The sequence below is a fragment of the Myotis daubentonii genome, chromosome 17, assembly GCF_963259705.1.
Source record: "Myotis daubentonii chromosome 17, mMyoDau2.1, whole genome shotgun sequence".
Classification (NCBI taxonomy): domain Eukaryota; kingdom Metazoa; phylum Chordata; class Mammalia; order Chiroptera; family Vespertilionidae; genus Myotis; species Myotis daubentonii.
Genome location: NC_081856.1, coordinates 41217120 through 41237691, shown reverse-complemented (window position 1 = coordinate 41237691; position 20572 = coordinate 41217120). Strand labels below are relative to the sequence as shown.

The window sequence follows — 20572 nt, the reverse complement described above, 5'->3', positions numbered from 1 at the left end:
TTAAAATGAAAACACAGAACATACTTAATTTTTTATTTTGAAATTCCCTATTCCCTCTATACAAGAACCTTTGCTGAAACACTTTTCACAAAGGCAGCAGTGAATTTTCAGAACATTTTACATTTTTCCCCCACAGCAAAAAGATAAATCACAGTGTAAATTATGTTGTTCTGCTGTCATCTTTGGCTGGGGTTAGACCCAGAAGTTGTTAACTAGCAAGTTAAATGTTGCTAGTGCTCCTCAGTCCTTTATGCTACAAACTCAGCAAGGAATGTTTGTATTTATCTCTTTAAGGTACCTCCAGGGGGTGTGACAGCATTGACTTCCATAAACTTTTATAGACAAATGAAAAAAATCTACAAAATTCGCTAGTAATATTACACAGCAGTTACACACTTTTTATACTCTACACAAAACCAAAATTCTTGGTCTTAATGGCGAGTAGCAATTTCTGTTTGAGAATCTGTTTAGAGGAATAGAGTGGGACATAAAGTCGAGAAATGCAAGTATTTGCAGTAGGAAGATGTTGGTCATCTGGTGGTCTTATTGTGATTGAGGGCATAGGCTGAAATCCTTCTTCACTGGCTGGTAATGATGGGCTTGATGTCCAAAAGTAAACCTAAACAGGAATATAATAATTACAGTTTTGGTTTTTAACAGATTAACCCTCAACCCTTAATTCTGGCAATATACTCACAAAGCCCCATTCTTGTATTAAAATCTACATAAGGGTACTGTACTTTTTGAATTGAGTTTTAAATTTATTTCTTGTACTGAAAAGGGAAGATTCAGGGTCAGAAGGGAACAAAAGTGTCAGATACAGAAAAGAAACTATGTTTCAGGCTCTCAGTTTCTCATCTGTAACATGAGGCTGTTGGACCAAAGGTTCTCTAAGGGCCTTTCCAGGGGCTAAATTGCATGGCATACCTCATAATGGAAAAATGCAGCATCTCCCCCCCATCCCCTCCCCGCCCCCAAAGCTCAAAATTCACACAGGTTTTTAAAAAAGTTATTTTGCAGTTTATCTATTAGCAAAACAACCCAGTAATTTCAGTGCTACACTGTGACACAGAGTAACTTTATAAAAGTGATTAATGAGAACATCTACTGTACATGAAAATCCATGCAATAAGCCATATAACATTATGTTTTACTACACATCTATTTTGTGTGATGTAAGATGAATGTTAACTTCTACTTTATCTTTTTACTTAAATATGATAACATAATCTTTATTTTTATTAATACATTCCATTCATCATTGACCCATATATATATACATACACATCACTCTTCAGTGATAATAAAATAGTGCCAATCTCTAAGGTTATTTATTTATTTTTTTAAAAATATATTTTATTGATTTTTTTACAGAGAGAAAGGGAGAGGGACAGAGAGCCAGAAACATCGATGAGAGAGAAACATCGATCAGCCGCCTCCTGCACACTCCCCACTGGGGACGTGTCCGCAACCAAGGTATATGCCCTTGACCGGAATCGAACCCGGGACCCTTGAGTCCACAGGCTGACACTCTATCCACTGAGCCAAACCGGTCAGGGCTAAGGTAAAGCCTTTTAAATCTAACACATTTATATTTATAGTATACAGCTAAACAAACAAATATATCCAAAATCCCAGAGGAAAATTAAATGAACTAACTTGCTGTAATTCCTGAAGCAAATAGTTTTATGAGAAATCCAGTAACTCTAGAAACCCTATAATTTCAGGACTAATAATTCAAGGGAGAACCATTTGAGAAACCCTGTTATAGTCTAATATCCCTCAGCATTTCCCCTCAGACACATCAGGATAAAACCAACAATATGTGAAGGAAAAGAGAAGAGAGGGAAAGGACATCTTGATAAACTGCTTATGCCCTAGGAATAGATTTTATATAGGCATTTAAAGAGTGGAGCTCATAAATTATAGCTATGGATAGGAAATATTAAGGCCCTTATATTGAGAGAGGCTCGCTCGCTCGCTCGCTCGCTCTCAAAACTGAAGAGTTAGCACGTTTTTTTCAGGGAAAGCAGAAACTGCAGTGAGATTTAACTTGACTAACTGGAAGAGGATGGTATTAGTTTAAAAACATCAGAAAATTAAAACTAGGGAATAGATAAGAATTCATATAAGATAGCCAATCATTTCTATTTCTGTTTCTGGTAGGCTTTACAAAACTAATACGTTGCTTGTTACAGGGAAACAAAGTTCCCAAATCCAAAGACTAAAGTGATAGAACTCTACCAAGCTATTTAGGTGCTCTTGATGGCAACAAGGACAGATATGGTATTAGCCCTGGTAGGGAATTTAGGGCCCACAAGATTGGGAAAGTCAAATACCATGGAACCAGTCACATAGAATTTACCACCTAGGGAATAATCTAAGTGGAAATCAATTACCAGGACGGCTAAGAAAAGAATAGAACTTGGTGACAGCCAGGACTGCTGAACAAACAGAAAAATTAGTGAAGAAATACTGGAAGGCAGGGGGAGAGGGGGGGTGCACATGTAAAGATTAAGGAATACTAAAAGTACAAGTAACCATTTCCCCCTCTTGAATAAAATTTGGGGCTATACTAGATAATGTGATCATTTTTATACATTCCATGAATAGTCTAGTCTAGATTACTGAGCACTAAGGCTGGTCTAGTGGAGACTTCTCTTTCAAGATTAATGGACAGGCTGATTTGGTTATGAATATATTCCAGGTTGGTCAGACTTTAGGATCAACTTTTCACTATGACCAAAGTTGATATTACCTAATCTATGCTTCTAAGTTAATAATAGTAAGATTAAAATCATAGGCTTAATATTCACATATCACAATAAAGCTACTCTATTCCTAGTGCGAGATAATAGTCAAGACACTATACTATTCAGAAATGTTGCAAAGGCTTACTACTAGTCAAAAGGATGACGGAGCAGCCAACATATATAAGCACTATGGGGGTGGGGATCTCAACAATATGCTGGTATTATTTTCTAAGACTAATAATGTCATATTAATAGCTAAGATGTATTTATTTCACTCTGCTTATAGCTTTAATACTTCAAATGTTGTTATAGAGTAGAAAAACAAAACTGCCTATTATTTCTAACTCTATAATTTCTTTAGCCAAAATTAAAATAACCCACCATTTCAAACTTAAAACAAAAGGCTATCATACACAGTATTTTAAATTTTTATATTTTGTTATACAAATTCTGTGAACTTAACTTACAAGATCTTGTCGTTCTGTCATGCTCATCTTCTCTACTATTGACCAGAACCAACGCTTGAATTGTAAGAGCTTCTCGGCATTTTCTCCTAAGAATGAAGAATATAAATTTAATATACTGTATCAGTAGTTATATTTTAAAGTGTTTATATAAAAAATGTGTATAATTAAAATGTTCTATAGCCCGGCCGGCAGAGCTCAGTCATTGAGTGTCGACCTATGAACTAGGAGGTCATGGTTCAATTCCGGTTCAGGGCATATGCCTGGGTTGCAGGCTCAATCCCCAGTGTGGGGCATGCAGGAGGCAGCTGATTAATGATTCTCTCTCATTATTGATGTTTCTATCTCCCTCCCTCTCCTTTCCTCTCTGAAATCAATAATACACACACACACACAGTGTTATATAGGTCTAATTCCTAATATAGAAAATCAGAACCATTTGCATAATATAACACCTCTATAGTTTCTTAGTCAATAGTAACTCAAGATGACAAGAAAAATGAACCACCAGTCTCAAAATTGATAATCACATGATTTTAATTCAATTTGATGTCATGATTATTGCCATGTTCTTAAACCAGTGCTTCTCGAATTTTAATGAGTTTACATCACTTGGGTATCTTTTTAACATGCAGATTCTCATTCACTAGGTCTAGGAGGAAGAGAGTGGGGGAAAAACAAAAATTCTACATTCCTAGAAAGCTTCAGATGATGCTGCTGATCTGAGGACCATACTTGGAGTATCTTTAGATATATTCTTTCCCCTCCTAGGTTTTTTTTACTTGTAAATGAGACAAATTCTTATCTGAGAAATACTGAACACTATATTAAAAAATAGTACAAAACGATTACATGAGGTCTTATACACTGCCAAGCATGAAGGAAAACAAGAAAATTTATCCAAATTTAACTGACTATAATTTGGCTGAAGCTGTTTGCAAAGTATGGGGAAAAAAAGGGAGAAAACTTGGTGCCTTCAATGTATACAATAATCTTAGACTATAGGTATAATCCTCTCATAATGAATTTCTTGGACCTTCCAGTGTTTTATCGTGTAGTCACAGCTAAAAAGTCTATTCCGAGACTACATGACTTTGAAAAAAGAGAGTTGCAGCAAATCAAGCACTGAAGGTAAATGTTATTCTAGGAGGATTATTATCACTACCTCTCTTTATTCTTTCTAGATACTCCAGGTATTTGTGTGCTGCTATATCTTTGTGTGTTTAGGTCTAGTTCTACAAAGCAAACATCATGCAGTCAAATTCTTTAATCAGAGTTTGAGAGACATGAATTGGATAAGTTTAATGGAACTGACACATGGATTTTTTTTTTTTTCTTAACTAGTATATAAAAAATCCTTCTCACCCAGTTGCACACCACAAGGAATTTTTACTTTTTTACAAACCATATATTCTTTAAAATCTAAGAAAATTAAGCGATAAAAAATAACCTAACATCATTCAATCATGTTAAAAAATAATATAAAAAAACCTTTTAAGCATCAGTAATACAACATTTCCAAAGCCCTGTAAATGTATCTAAAAGTTAGAAACTCAGAAAATGCTGACTGACCAAACTATCTATGTATCTTATTCCTTAAATTAACATTTCAAAAATTTCATACCTGATTCATCATTGAAAGAGGTAAAACTGATCAGCATCTGCACATTAACTTCACCACAGCCATTTACCAAAAGCCTAAAATCTTCTGCTGTTAAATCTTCTAATGAGTTTTTTGGAAGCACATCCAGTAGTCCTTTCCTCATTGCCTAGAGAATTTCAGAAATCATCTTTTTATTACTATTGGTACTTTTCCATGTACCTTTATTGTTAAGTCCCAATATTTAATTTTAGCAGCCTCTCTCTAAAAATATTCTCATTTTAAACCAGAGAGAAAAACCTTAGGTTCTGTATTTTTAATTTCTTAATAATAGATTCAAAAGAGAGGCAAAGGGGGAAAATGGCTTCAGGAATGGGCTTCATTTCAAAAGTGAACTAGTATTATATACCAGTCATTAACTAAAGTAATTGTTTAAACCGTATTAATAACAAACAGGGTAGTCACTGAATAATAAGAATAGCTTCAATCTGTCAAATATGCTGTCCTGTCAACATCCTAAGCTAGGTATGATAATGACAAAACAAACTTCAACACAAGCCCAAAATCTAGAAGCTTACTGAGAAATTACCATGTGCCAAGGATTGTTCTAAGCACCTTACATGTATTAATTCATTCAACCCTATCCTCATCTTGCAGAGGAGGGAACCAAGGCACAAAGAACTTAAGTAGTTAGCTAATGTAACACAGCTACAGGTGCTGCAGCCATGATCTGAACCCTGACAGTACAACTCCAAAGCCTGCAGTTACTCCCAGTCCAAGCATCAGTCCTAACTCTACATAAACAAACATTTTAGCCCAGAAGGGGAGTTAATGTCGCAAGCTTGATGTCGCTCGTCAGAAGGGCCTGGGTGGCCCTTGGCTGGCACCTAGGAACTTAACTTGGTTTTTTGAATATTCCCTACATTACTAACTGATGTGGCTGTACTGAATGTTTGGAGCAATGAGCCCTGCTGTACAGCTTGCCTAAACTCTTTGAGCAAACAGGGTGATTTATGATGAACACGTGCTTTTCCCTGGGGGTCTGATTTCCAGTAATCATGGTTGGTTGTACAGTCAGGAATATGCTTACGGGACTGGCCTCCAATTAAAAAACCTTAGGTTGGCTCTTAAGCAAGCTCCCCTAAGCACAAACACTGCACATGTACTGCCGTAACTCACTGTTGGAGGAAGAACTTTGGAAGCCTGCACCTGGATGCCTCCATACTATGCCTGATGTATTTTTTCCCCTTTTGCTATAATAAACCATAACTATGAACACAACTGCCTCTGAGTCCTAGGAGTCCAACTAGTAGGTCAGCAAAAGTATGGATGGTCATAGGACCCCAAAACAGTAGTCATTTCAGTCCCATAAACATCCTTTACAAACTTTTGCCCATCAAATTAACTTTCTGATGATTACATGTTTTTTTCATGTAGTTTCACCCAAAGGAAAGTAATAGGTCTGAATTCAGGTGCAATTTACAGTGTAAATAAATGCACTTTGGTTTAAAATTTTTGACCATTTATAGACAGGTAAATATAAAATATACTCTGGGTTAGTTTACCACGCAGGAATACACAGAGCCTCATTAGATCAAGTAACACTTTTTTAGTAAACACTTACATGTAGTGGCTGTTCTGCAACTACCAACATTCTGTGCTCTGCATATTTCCGCACATATTCATACACATTCTGGGGAGTCACTGGTATATTTACACCATTAGGAATAAGTTCAACCTGTGAAAATTTCAGCAATGCAATTTAAAAGCAATTTTGTCAAAGCAGTAATAAGTTTACAGTTTGTATGGTAAACTGGAACATGGGTCACTTTCCATGGTCCAACTCCCGCTCCCACGCTGTAGGAAATTTAGTGAAGCAGACTGAGACCTTGGGAACCTGGCCAGCAACTCAGTCTAAATAAGGCCAAAGAGAAACTGCTTCTAGAAGTTAGCCTGAAAAAGGAGACATATGTACTACTATTTGTAACACTTTAAACAATAAAATAAAATTTTAAAAAATATACCCTAAAAAAAAGTTGTGGTACATTAACACAATGGAATACTATATATATATATATATATATATATATATATATATATATATATATATATATATATATATATATATACACACACACACACACACACACACACACACACACACACACACAAAAAAAAAAGAAGTTAGCCTGGATTGTAAACAGCTTGTGTTTTGACCTCATGCATATCCCTCCCATGCATGCACGGATTTTCTCTGTCTTCTATATATTATAAAACCTTGTGCTGGGAAAGTCTGGGTGGTGGCAAACAACAGCCCTGGCTAGCCACCCTGGCAGTAAACTGCACCAATCAGCTGCTGCCAGTAAGCACTTAAATCCTAATAAACCCATGTCTTCCACAGTCAGTCCTCCAGGTTATTTCTTTGGAATCCACAAACAATAGCTGAGGTTTTCTGGGACCTCAGCACTTTGCATAACACAGTTCATAAAGCAATTTCATACATTTTTTAATCTAAAAACAATTCTGTATATGACAAGTATCTAAAGATACAAACAAGTAAGTGACAAAAAAAACAACCCCTCTTCTGCCTCTCAAATCTCTCCATCTGTTAATCTCCTGTGTCTTTTCTGCACACCCCCTCACACACACCTTCTCCCTCTCCCTCCCTCCCCCTCTCTCTGCTCCTGTTTATCTAAATTGTTTCTATATAAAACAAGCACAATAGACCAACCAAATGCTCTTTCCAGAATCAGAAAACTACATAACTGCTTTACCTGTCCTCCACCCTCTTCTTTACACAGGTCAATCGCAAATGCCAAATCCATTGCTGAGAAAACAGCATCAGCATCTGAGCTCTGGGAAGCGAGGATAAGTTGCCGCAAACTCTCATACATCACAGGATCAAAAAAAGCAAAATCATGCCAGTTGACCTAAGAAAGTAATCATATGAAAATTTTTTTTAACTTGATTCATTAGTAAATTAAAATGTATGATAAAAAATAATTTGGAGATATACTGATAAAGAATAATTTTCCAGTAAATATCTAATAACTGATCTAAAGGGGTAAAAATTTAATCTTTGGTTCTGGTAATACATTTTAATTTTTAAAGCAAGTACAACATATTTTTTTGAAACAATTTAAAGCCCATAGTATAATTTTTTAAGTTCCAAAAAAATATATTTGCAAAAACCAGCACTAATTTTTAAACGATTATGCTGAGCATCTGATCCTAAATTAAATATGAATCCTAGTCTTGACAATAATTATAAAATAGATTTTTTAAAAAATATATTTTATTCATTTTTTACAGAGAGGAAGGGAGAGAGATAGAGTTAGAAACATCGATGAGAGAGAAACATCGACCAGCTGCCTCCTGCACATCTCCCACTTGGGGATGTGCCCACAACCCAGGTACATGCCCTTGACCGGAATAGAACCTGGGACCTCTCAGTCCGCAGGCCGACGCTCTAGCCACTGAGCCAAACCGGTTTTGGCAAAATACAGATTATTAATTCCAGATGATAAATCTGATGCTCAAATGAATTCAGTAACTTGCTGAAGATCACGTCATTGGGTTAAACTTGAATCTATTTGATTCCATGATCTTTTCCATAAACATTATTAAAGGCTAGACATAGCAACTGAACATATGTTGCTGAACTTTTATTCTAGAACATTTTAGGTAGGACACTTTTAAGAATTCAATAGGTTGTTTTATTTTTTTTTAAAAAGAATATGTAATATGATATTGCTGTATTAATAGAAAACAATAGTGGGCTTGATTAAAAAATATTTTAAAATGATTTATAATGGCTATAATGCATTAAAATTTAGTATCAAATTAATGCCATAAACACTATGCTAGTATATAATTATTTTATAAAAGGAAAATTTTACAATTATAAGAGCAGTTTGGTTCATTAAAACACTTACTTTTCTACCAAGCAACACTTTAATCACATGCCTATTCAATGTGATAGGACATAGTTCATTCTGTAACAGACATAGTCCAAGAATCCTAAAAATAAAACCAGGAAATATTTAAATTTACAAATAATTCTAAAACATGTATAACCCCTCACACATGGAGATAATATACATACAGTATCTTGAGAAATCTTCTATAGCCCCATTTTAATCAGTATGAATTAGAATATATATATATACATTTAAAAAACTAATGTATTTTAAAGTTTAATTAACTGAAATTTTTGAAAATTCAAATATAAGATGGAAGGTATTTTACCTGCCAATGTTTCTGAAACAATTCAACCTTGCTTCTGTGTTTTTGCCAGGTCTTGGAGTATAAAATCCTCTTTTTCCAGGTTGGTAAAACAAAGGGGCATTGTCATCACCATCATCTGTATCATCTAGATCCATATCTACTACACTTCGACTAGAGCCATGACGCTTTCGGTTTTCCTAGTAATAGAGTATCAGAGATTAAGTGCCAAAGTTAATTTTAAAAACAAAGCATATGAACTTAAAATCACTCAAAGTGAAGTCAGGTAGGTAGAGCAACACCAGTCTTTCACTTCTCTGTTCATATAAATAAAAGCATTTTAATGAAACTCTGGTAGCTTCTTTCACCTTAATTCCTTAAATATATTTTCCCTGGATCTAGAAGTCTAGAATGATAATTCTTAAAGCACTTTAAGGACGATGTTCCATTCTCGTCCAACCTTCCCAGTTTTTGATGAGAAATCCAGTCTTTCAAATCATCATTTCCCTCTATGTAAGGCACTGGTTTTTGGCTGCTTTGTTTTATTTTTTACAAAAGCAGTTTTATTGTAATGTGTCTGGACATAGGTTTCTTTTAGTTTATCCTGTTTATAGTTCACTGACCTTCTTGAATCTATAAATCTGCCTTGCATCAAATTTGGGAAGTTTCAGCTATTATTTCTTCAATTATTTTTTCTGTAGCAAGCTCTTTCTCCTCTTTTCTGGGTACTCCAATAACATGAATGTTTGATCACTCATGATCCCTGAAATAGTTCCATTTGAAATCTTTCAACATGGATAATTTCTAGCTCTCTTCAAGTTGACTGGCACTTTTCTCTGTCTTCATTCTGCTACTGAGCTATCCAGTGAAATATTTTCTTTTAGACATTGTACTTTAATCCTAGTATTTTCCTTTCGTTCTCTTATAAAGTTTCTATTTCTCTGCTTAGAACCTCTATTTTGTCATTCCTTTACTTCACAGAAAGAACATGAGATGAAAAGTCTTTGATAATTCCAACAAGAGGGTCATCTGTAAGTTAACATCTACTGGGAGAATTGGTCAGTCTTTCCTGGTTCTTTGATATTGAGTAATTTTGGAGTGTTTCCCAGATTTTGAATATTAAATTGTGAAAGTTGAGAATGTTGATATTTTGGCAATCAACCTGGTTAGCTTCAGATTGGAAGTGTCACCTTCTGTATGCAGTGGTTCCAATACCAATTAAGTTTCCAAAGCTTTTCATTTTACCGTTTAGGGCCTGCTCTGCATATTCACCATTTGATGTAGTCTGGGATTTGGGACAGTGATTTATACACTGTAAGTTAGTTCCCAAAGCCTTTGCTCTATCTTCTAGCTAAGATGGGGTAGCAATGATCATACCAACTGTTTTTTCAAGTTTTGCTTTCCTGCTCCAATCTGTTTGCTACTGTTTACTTTTCAGGATCCTCAGGCAGTTCCATTTTGTATTTGTCTAGAATTTTTAGATGTAAGCAGTGAAAGAGATAAGATTATACTGGGTTTGCTCCATCTTGGCTGACAATGAAGTCTTTTGTAGCTAAAGAATAACACGTTATCTGCACTAAAAAGCTTTCCTTATTGCTATGCCACATCATATTTGGTCTGCATCTTTTGCACTCACTGCTTCTTTAAAGAATAAGCTCTAGGCTTCCATATTGCCTCTCCTCTGCTATTAATTCATGACATCTCTAAATTAAAGCTTAATTCAGGCTGTGATTAAATGGAGGCAGCCAGTGAATGGGGTTATATTGAGCCCTAACTAAACCAATCTCATTACTTGATTGTGTACATGACACCTATCTTTGTTTTTTTCTCTACTATAATCAAGCACTTTACTTATAAAGACATAGTTCCTTCATAAATATGGCTTTTCTCCCCTCCTGTAATTCAAATTACAAGTGCTAATTAATAGCACATATACAAAATATCCCTTACCTGTACCTTTTCTGAGGAGTCTAATAATCCAAGATCCAGGATACTATCAGCTCCATTTTCCCTAAAAACAAACAAAATACCTTTCACACTCCAGGTAAGTGAAGTATAGAATTTAGTGTAGAGAAAACATGTGAATTTAAACTTATTTATAATTTATAAATACATTTACGATTTGAAGTAAATAAAAAGCACTAGATGTTCCAAGCCATGATTCAAAATAATAAACTAAAGGCTATGACAAAATAATGTAGTCTTCATAGGGGTGCTAAAAGTTAAGCTTGGGGAAGAATTATAAAGAAGAGAAAAATGTTCAGAAAGCAATCACAATTGGAATCAAATTCTTTAGTGTATTATTCTAGGATACTAATAACTTTATACTCACTCCATAACCCATGTAGGTGAAGAAAGCAGTCACTATTATGTATTATTTGCATTCTATAGAAAACACTACTAAATTAACAAACCTTACATATATTTACAAAACTTCTTCTCATCAAAAATGTACAATCCTCTCAATCTTTTCTATAATGGGCTGAGCTCTATCAATGTGCTGAGACCTCCAGAGACAGGAAAGAGGAATAAAGAAATAGTGCATAAAGTCTAGAGGAGAAATGTAGTAATAGCAAAGAAAATAAATTTCTAGCAATAGTTTTTGGCTTGGACCATTCAAAGTCTGAAATAAGGGAAGTGGCTGTTTAGTTTCAGAGGTTAGCCTACCTGGCTTTCCATCTTTAGGACTATATCTAAACTAAGTTCCTCATTCAAAATCATGACTAAGAAGAAAAAATAAACTTTCATCTAAAGTAAGTAACATCTCAAAGCCTCAAACTGGATATTAGGGTAGTCCCAGAATAGAAGGCACAATATAAGTACGACATATTTTCCTAATGTCACTTGTCACCTTGGAAAAAGAAGGGTAAGTAATTTAACGGTTAGAAATTTAAACATTTTCTATTCAAATAAATTATACAATGGAAAGCAAAAGCTTGCATGGATTAAGATAAATCGGGAGGCCTAAAAGAAATTTCATTCTTATAGCAAGAACTCAGGGACTATACCCCAATTTCTTGAGGTACTTAGTTTCTGCAATGAGGATGGTATCCTGATGGGAGAATTTGAGATGTGTTTCTTATAATTTCTAAATACCTCGTACATAAGGGATACTTAAACACTACTTTCTGATAAATGTGAAACTCGGCTCTCTCAATCATGGATTTTAAGCCATCTCTTGAAAAGCCATTTAAAGTCTTATACTTTATAGTATAAATTCTAAGATATGGTGGCATCCACATCCTAATAATAAAGCAGCTGACATGTAAACTGAAATGCCTTCCCAAATGTACACATTACCGTCCATGTGCAATAATGAGTTCCATGGCTTCATCCACTCTGGCTCTCAGAGAATCTTCACTTGCTAGAAGGAGAAGCAACTGAGCTGGGGATAATTCCAACAACATGCCAGTGATTTTACTTGCAAAAGCCTGTAAATGATGAATAAATGTTAATTGCCCCTACTCTCTGAAATTTCTTGTCTAAATCAGCAATCTTGCACGCTCCAAAAAGAAAAAGGAAAATAAGAAATTTAGATAACAATTCAAAAACTTCTGAACCAATAAGGTATTTTATTCAACTAGAAGCTTAATTATAGAGAACTTTGGTAGGGAATGAATAGTCCATGCACTAGCAGTCTTGTTAAAGCTATTTTAATATTTATATAGTAAACCTTTTTGTAACGCTCTTGATATTCATGAGTTAACATACAAATAATTTCCGTTTTTATTTCCTATCAGAATGCCAGAAACCTTTCTTTCATTTAATGGTAGGAAAAAAGAGAGGAAGGGAAGAAGTGAAGGAGGAAGAGAGAGAAAAAGATGCTGAAATTTAAGGCTAAGGATTTACTGACAGAAATATAATTGGGTTTCTGTTTTATTATTCTTTTGCTATAACTTGTACATATAGTTATGTACAAAGACAAAAATCACAACCAGTTTGTTTCATATTAGGAAAGAAACCTCTGAGAGAACATTCAAAATAAAAATCTATACTAATAAAAGAGAAAAATGGTAATTGGCGTACGACGATACCCTTTTCATTGGCTAATCAGGGCTATATGCAAATTAACTGCCAACTAAGATTGGCAGTTAACTGCCAACAAGATGGTGGTTAATTTGCATATGTAGGCACAATGCAGGGAGGCGAAAGGGAAAGCAGCAAGAAGCCCCCTGCCACTGACAGTGATCGGAAACCCAGGGGGGAGCTAAGAGCTGGGGGGCAGGGCAAAAGCGGCCCTGGGGCCGCCTTTGCCCTGCCCCCCAGCCATGATCGGAGAATCAGGTGCCTTTGCCGCCCTGGCCAGTGATAGCAGGAAGTAGGGGTGGAGCCAGCGATGGGAGCTGGGCATGGTCGAAGCTGGCAGTCCCAGGAGCTAGGGGTCCCTTGCCTGGGCCTAAAGCGAAGCCCACGATCGCGGGGCCGCTGCAGCTGTGGGTCCCCGCTGCCCAGGCCGGACGCCTCAGCCAGAGGCTTCCTGCAGGGGCAGGGGCAGAGCCCGCGCGATCGCGGCGCCCCCCGCTGCCCGGGCCGGATGCCTAGGCCAGAGGCGTCAGGCCTGGGCAAGGGGCCGATCCTGCGATTGGAGGGTGATGGGGGTCAACGCCTGAGGGCTTCCCAGTATGTGAGAGGGGGCAGGCTGGGCTGAGGGACACTCCCCCCCCCCCACACACACACACCCAGTGCACGAATTTCGTGCACCGGGCCCCTAGTCTTATCATATTTATCATCAGTTAAGGTACAATATTTGCAATGTGTTCTAACTACAGATTGATAACAGATAAAAAGTGTACTTTAAAATGTAACAATGTGTGCAAATATGGCAAATACAATGCACAGGTAATTCTTTAGCACACAGGAACTTATTAGGTAGAATGCCAAGGTAGCACAGGTAGGAAAACTGAACAAACCTCAAGCTATCTACAGTTTCCCTCCAGCAAGCATGTTCCTTCCTAAGCTTTATTCTTACTACAGTCCTCAACCACATGACTTGCCAGGAGCTGACAATTTTTTAAAATACCAACTTTAATTAAGCGGCAGCCAACTGCACTGTACATACTGGTTGCATTGCTTGTACACGGGGATAAAGTCTTTCTCCAAGCGCCTGACGATGTGCTGGCAGAGGATCAGGATCATCACTAGGATTCCCTTCAGAGGCTGGTCTGAAGGGTCTAGTGTCGATGGAAAGCTGTCTTCTAAAGTCTCTGGAAGAAGAACAACGCTATTATGATTTTATTTCCTTTGTCTGTAAAATGAAAATATCAGCACAACAGGTAATGAAGGTAGATTCACAATGCATAGTTCAATTTGATTCTAAGGGAAGAGGACCTTAAAATACCAGAATCAAGAGCCCACCCATGATTCCTGAGCACTGTAGTCACAAGTAAAATGCCAATCATCCTACCAGGAGAAAAATTGAAAGGTTTAAATAACATAATTGCAACAATTATAATTTTAAAATAAGCTTAAGAAAGAATGCTATGAAGTTTCAACAATTAAGAACATGAGAAGGATAAATAAAAAGCGAATACAATTTCAACTGCCCTTGAGTTTTTAAAAACGGTGAGACTATTTTAGTTATTATATATGTATCCAAATATTAATTTTAATTTTCTAAAAAAATAGTCCATAATTAAGATTCTTTTATTTATAAACCTGCCTTCAATTCATCAGAAAAGCTAGAATTCAACAAAAGATAAAAAATTATCTCACCTATCCCGATCTCTCCGAGAACCTGCTCGCAAGCCACTACTTCTCCTCATTTCCCTCTCTCTCTCCCTTTCCCGATCCCGCTCTCCTCTATTCCTTAATCTTTGCATCAAACCTGGAAGGAAATATGAAATACACTTTGTTTAGATGAATGTAATTTCAACTACTTCACAGTCAATGTGAGGACATGACCTAACATAGTAAGACATAACAGCTTTAGAGCATCACTCTCCCTACGGTTTTGAGGGTTGGTGTGATTGTGCAGAATGTATCTAGCATATAATAGGTGTTATTTCAGTATTTGTTTAATGAATTTTTCCTCCTTTGTCACATCAAAGCTGTGAAATAATATGTAGCAACTGGGCTATGTTAGTTTCACCAGAAATAATGCTGACATTTCTTACAGGACTAGAATCATATTCGCACATCTTTCCTATTATTAGTATTTGATTTTATATATTACTAGAGGCCCAGTGCACAAAAATTTGTGCACTCGGGGGGGAAGGGGGGCCCTCAGCCCAGCCTGAGCCCTTTCGCAGTCTGGGACCCCTCGGGAGAAAATGACCTGCTGGCTTAGGCCCGCTCCTGGGTGGCAGAGGGCAGGCCCAATCTCTAGGTGCAGCTCCTGGTCGGGCTCAGAGCAGGGCCGATTGGGGAGTTGGGGCGCCGCCCCCTGTCATGCACAGAGCGGGTGGATCGGGAGGTTGTTATGCCACCCTCAGTCACGCTCAGGGTAGGGCCGATTGGGGAGTTGGGGCGCCGCCCCCTGTCATGCACAGAGCGGGTGGATCGGGAGGTTGTTATGCCACCCTCAGTCACGCTCAGGGTAGGGCCGATTGGGGGGTTGGGGCACCGCCCCGTCACACTTAAGGCAGGGTCGATGGGGAGGCTGCGGCGCCACCCCGTCACGCACAGAGCAGGGCCCATCAGGGGGGTTGGGGCTCCGTACCCTGTCACGCACAGAGCAGGGTCGATCACGGGGTTGGGGAGCTCCCCCCTGTCAAGCACAGAGCAGGGCCGATCAGGGGGTTGAGGAGCTCCCCCCTGTTACTCACAGAGTAGGGCTGATAGGGGAGTTGGGGCACCGCCCCGTCACACACAGAGCAGGATGGATCAGGGGGTTGGGGCGCCGCACCCTGTCACACTCAGGGCAGGGCTGATGGGGAGGTTATGGCTCTACCCCATCACACACAGAGCAGGGACCGTGGGGGGGGTGAGGGGGTTGGGGCGCCGCCCTCTATCACCCACAGAGCAGGGCCGATCAGGAGGTTGGGATGCCGCCACTCTCACACTCAGGGCAGGGCCGATGGGGAGGTTATGGCTCTACCCTGTAATACACAGAGCAGGGCCCATGGGGGGGGGGGGAGTTGGGGCACCGCACCCTGTCACACACAGAGCAGGGCCGATCAGGGGGTTGGGGCGCCGCACCCTGTCACACACAGAGCCGCAGGGCGATCAGGGGGTTGGGGAGCTCACCCTATCAGGCACAGAGCAGGGCTGATCAGGGGGTTGGGGTGTCTTCCCTTGTCACGAAAAGAGCAGGGCGGATAGGGAGGTTGTGGCCCTGTCCCCTGTCACACACAGAGCCACAGGGCAATCAGGGGGTTTGGGCGCTACCCCGTCACGCTGATCCCGGTGCCGGGAGGCCTCTCGGCTCCGATGATCCCGGTGCTGGGAGGCATATTACCCTTTTACTATATAGGATAGAGGCCTGGTGCACGGGTGGGGGCCGGCTGGTTTGCCCTGAAGGGTGTCCTGGATCAGGGTGGGGGTCCCCACTGGGGTGCCTGGCCAGCCTGGGTGAGGGGATGATGGCTGTTTGCAGCTGGTCACACACCCTTCAGGGTGGGGGTCCCCACAGGGGCGCCTGGCCAGTCTGGGTGAGGGGCTGAGGGCTGTTTTCAGGCTGGTGGGTGACTGAAGCTCCCAACTGATCCTTTTTTTCTTTTTCTTTTTTATTCTGGGCCAGCTTTAGCTCTGGCTCCAGCGCTGAGGCCTCTGCTGCTGAAAGCAGGTATCTGGTTTGTTTGTGTTCTATAATTGAAACACTGTATCAACTCCAGCTCTGAGATCCCGGCAAGCTGAAAGCAGGTTTCTGGGGTTTTATTTAGCTTCTATGTTTGTAACAATGTTTCAAACTGCAAGTTCAGAGGCCGGCAAGGTAGGCGGGGAACGTTGGAGTCCTCTGTCACTGAAGCAAGCAAGCCTCATGTTAGTTTCAAGCTGCCTGGCTGCCGGCCGCCATCTTGGCTGGCAGTTAATTTGCATGTCTTGCTGATTAGCCAATGGGAAGGGTAGCGGACGTACGCTAATTACCATGTTTCTCTTTTATTAGATAGGATAGGCCATCCAGAACATTAACTATCATTACTTTTAAAACTATAAACATAAGCCTGAGTATGGTTTCCAAAGAATATGCAGAAAGATTATTTTTGAATCATTATGACTCCCCAGGTTTCCTCATTTACATCTGCCAATTTCTTATTATAAGATTACTAGAGGCCCGATGCACAAATTTCGAGCAAGGGGCTCAGCCCTCGCAGCCCCAGCTTCATCTGGAAGGTTGTCCAACTGTCCAGTCTAATTAGCATATTATACCTTTATTATTATAGATAGAAAGTCAAATGGTAAAACTAATGATGAAAGGCTGAGATACGCTCCCCATCTTTTCATCCTTAATCCTTTCTAGAGCTCATTCAGCCTCTACAGTGGTGGTTTACAAAATCCCAATAAAATGCATCTACAGCCTAGGTAAAATATAGGATTTTCTTAGTAACTCCCTCTCCCCCTCAATTATTATATCCTCCCACCTACAAAACTGATAATATTCTGTCCCCTATTCATGAATGACCAATTATCATCTACTCAAGCCTTTTGCAATTTTCACTTTTTTACTTGCTAATTGGAATCTTGAAAATTAGGCAAGAGTTCTAATCCCAAAGTGTTGCTCCTCAAAGGAGGTAAAGACCTTACACCAGAATGTTAATAGAAATCTCACTACCAAAATACAATGAGGTTAGTGATATAAGCCAACCAATTTACATTTGGTTGCCAAGCTCCATATCTTACTGGGAGCCAGTAGCAACTCTATAAAGCATACGTTTAATAGCACTGCTCTGGGGAACATTATTTTCTTCCCAAGTATCTGAACTAATTAAATATAGAGGCTGAACTTGTACATTTCCATGGATCTTTGTTTTACTTTATGAAATGTACCATGGGTCTTACAACCTCCTACCCCTAAACCTGTAACAACTAAAATGAGAAATTTTCATTTTCATTAAGGAAAACATATGTGACAAAAGGGCAAACTGCTAAACTATCGATTAGAATAGTGTAAACAAGATTAAATCATTAATCTAGAATGAAAGTATATAAAAATGTAAATGTACATTAAAGTTCTCTCACTATAAATACATATAACCATGATTATCATTGTTTTAACCAAACAAGTAAAGATTTTCATGATGTTTGCTATCTGTCGAGTACTTACTTGTATGAGTGCCTTTGTTGGCATTTTGGATACAATCTAGATTTGGCAATTTTTCATTTGACAAAAACGCCTGTGCAATGGCTGTATAAAAACTTCGTGCTACACCACTGCCCTCTCCTGGCTCGTCCTTAAATGTGACTTTTACTCTGTGTACAGCCATTGGTGTAGTAGCACATCTTCGCCCAAAGTGATTGTTCAGCTGCCTCATGGTCTGCTGAATAAGAAGATCTCGATCCCGATCCACCTATTAAAACATCGAAGAGTAATAAATTCAGTGTTGGAAACCATCCTGAAAATTTTCTATGTAACATCTGAACATCTAATTTTAGCTTTTTTTGATAATTTAAATCAGCAGTCGCCAGCCAACCGGTGGTCCGTGAGGTCCGAAAGGTTGGTGACCACTGATTTAAATAACTAACAAAAGTAATTTAGGTTCTCAGAGACTTATACATTCCAAATAAACAACATTCAAAAGTATACAAGAATGTCTTGTATTAAATCAGGATAATGGAATTTAACTCAATTCTAACACTTTCTTAAAAGGTCTACTAGAAACAGCAATTCATTCAATTTTGGAATGCACCAGAATAAACTGCAAGTGGATCTACAGTGTGAAAATTTTTTAAAAATAGCAAATACTAAAAGAAAATATGGAACACCACACACAAAGTTAAAGGAAATGACAACTAGGGAAAATTTTCATACCTTCTAATACAAAGATACATATTCATGAGTAGTATGCATTTATCACCTAAAAGATAATATGATTCTAAAACACAAACCAACTTAAACAGAAAAAAAAAAGGGGGGGGCAAGATACCTCAACAAAGAATTCACAAAAAAAGAAATATCCTTATATATATATGAAACAACGTTTAACATTGCTCGTAAAAGAAAGGCAAATTAAAACTATACTGTAATGCCACTTTTTAATCTGTCAGATTGGTAAAGTCTAAAAATTTGACAAAATGCTGGCAAGGCTATTCTCGTATTGATGTTCAAAGTGTAAAAATATACAACCATTATGCAGAGGTGTTTGCCAATACTTGGCAAAATTATGTATGCACATGCCCTTTGACCCGTATCTAGGTTCAATGTCTAGGAATCTCTCAACCTAGGTAAAATATAGGACACACTAGACCACAAGAGAAACACAGGAGGCTACTCATCACACTAGTTACTGTAACAGCAAAAAGACTGTAAACAAACCAAAATGCCTATCAATAGGAGACTGACTGAAAAACAACAACAAAAAAACCCAGATACAATTATAAAATGTCTTAGCAGTACAGTAGGACTAAACAGCTGTAATAGGAAGCAGAATATCTCTACATGCAGTTAAGACTTTATCTCTAGGATATACGCTTTACTGGTAAAATAAAGATGGAGTAAAATGTATATCATAGTGGGGGTGGGAAGGGGGAGAGAGAGAAAGGTAATGAATACACATGCATGATTATAAATTTTTAAAGTGAGGAGGGAAATCAACTTTAAAACTTGAAGGGCAGGGAACATGTAAAAGAGACAAAAATAGGAATAGAAACTAGATTTCTCTGAATACATACATCTTCTTTGTAGAGTTGACCTTGCAACATTGTAGATATTTTACATTCATTATGAAAAATAAAAAAATAAAAGGAGAAAGCAACCCCTAAAAGCTGAAAGCAAAATAAAACAAGAGGCCCTAATTATATGGAGATGATAGCAAAACCACACAAAGATAAATTATTTCAAGTAACTTTAAAACAAAGTAATTTGACTGTACATCTCCCAATTGGATATGCTCTAAGGACAAAAAAAAAAAAAAAAACAACTGCAAATAAATCTTAAGCCATCTTTAATAATCATTTTGTGGTAGTGTTGACATTGTGATTTTCAGACTGATACATGTATGCTGTAGGATAAAAGCAAATGAGTGAAGTTATCAGTGTTGTTGGGAATTTGGATATTCAGTTTGGAAGAAAGGCAATCAAGACTAAGAGGTGAAAATCAAAAACAACTGTGTGATCCCTAATCTTAAATTTGATTGCGATTATCAGGATGAACTCATGATGTAATTTTCTTCTTGTTCTTTTGTTTGCTTTGTTTGTTAAAAAGCATTTCCTAGCTCTCTCCACTAAAAAGGCCTAGAATCAATGACTGCCCTAGAAGGCTGCGAGAAACCTTAAGAGCCCAGATTATAATCTCAAAATACAATTTCCTACCAAAAGGAACAAGGACTTCTTGAAGAAATGGCTGACTTAAGTAAGGTCTTTGATGGGATATATATACAAGATGAGACATACCAAAGAAGAAGGAAGTTATCAAAGATTATTCATGTCAAAAGGAC

General features: G+C 38.1%; 1 protein-coding gene across 20 annotated transcripts in view; it reads right to left on the bottom strand.

Annotated features, from left to right (window-relative positions):
- UBR5 (ubiquitin protein ligase E3 component n-recognin 5) overlaps positions 1 to 20572 on the bottom strand; it is a 136853-nt gene continuing 116281 nt past the window's right edge. For 11 of the 20 annotated variants that reach the window (XM_059672010.1, XM_059672020.1, XM_059672021.1 and 8 more), the window contains 12 exons: positions 18244 to 18487; positions 14754 to 14865; positions 14101 to 14245; positions 12342 to 12472; positions 10992 to 11052; positions 9066 to 9241; positions 8753 to 8837; positions 7592 to 7747; positions 6442 to 6555; positions 4842 to 4986; positions 3221 to 3306; positions 1 to 619 (listed from right to left, as the gene is read on the bottom strand). In XM_059672010.1, the coding sequence (XP_059527993.1) occupies positions 407 to 619; positions 3221 to 3306; positions 4842 to 4986; positions 6442 to 6555; positions 7592 to 7747; positions 8753 to 8837; positions 9066 to 9241; positions 10992 to 11052; positions 12342 to 12472; positions 14101 to 14245; positions 14754 to 14865; positions 18244 to 18487 (1668 nt within the window). In that variant the 3' untranslated portion in view covers positions 1 to 406. Of the gene's footprint in view, positions 620 to 3220; positions 3307 to 4841; positions 4987 to 6441; positions 6556 to 7591; positions 7748 to 8752; positions 8838 to 9065; positions 9242 to 10991; positions 11053 to 12341; positions 12473 to 14100; positions 14246 to 14753; positions 14866 to 18243; positions 18488 to 20572 lie in introns of those variants that run through there. The other 9 variants (XM_059672013.1, XM_059672024.1, XM_059672022.1 and 6 more) reach the window with 9 other exon arrangements.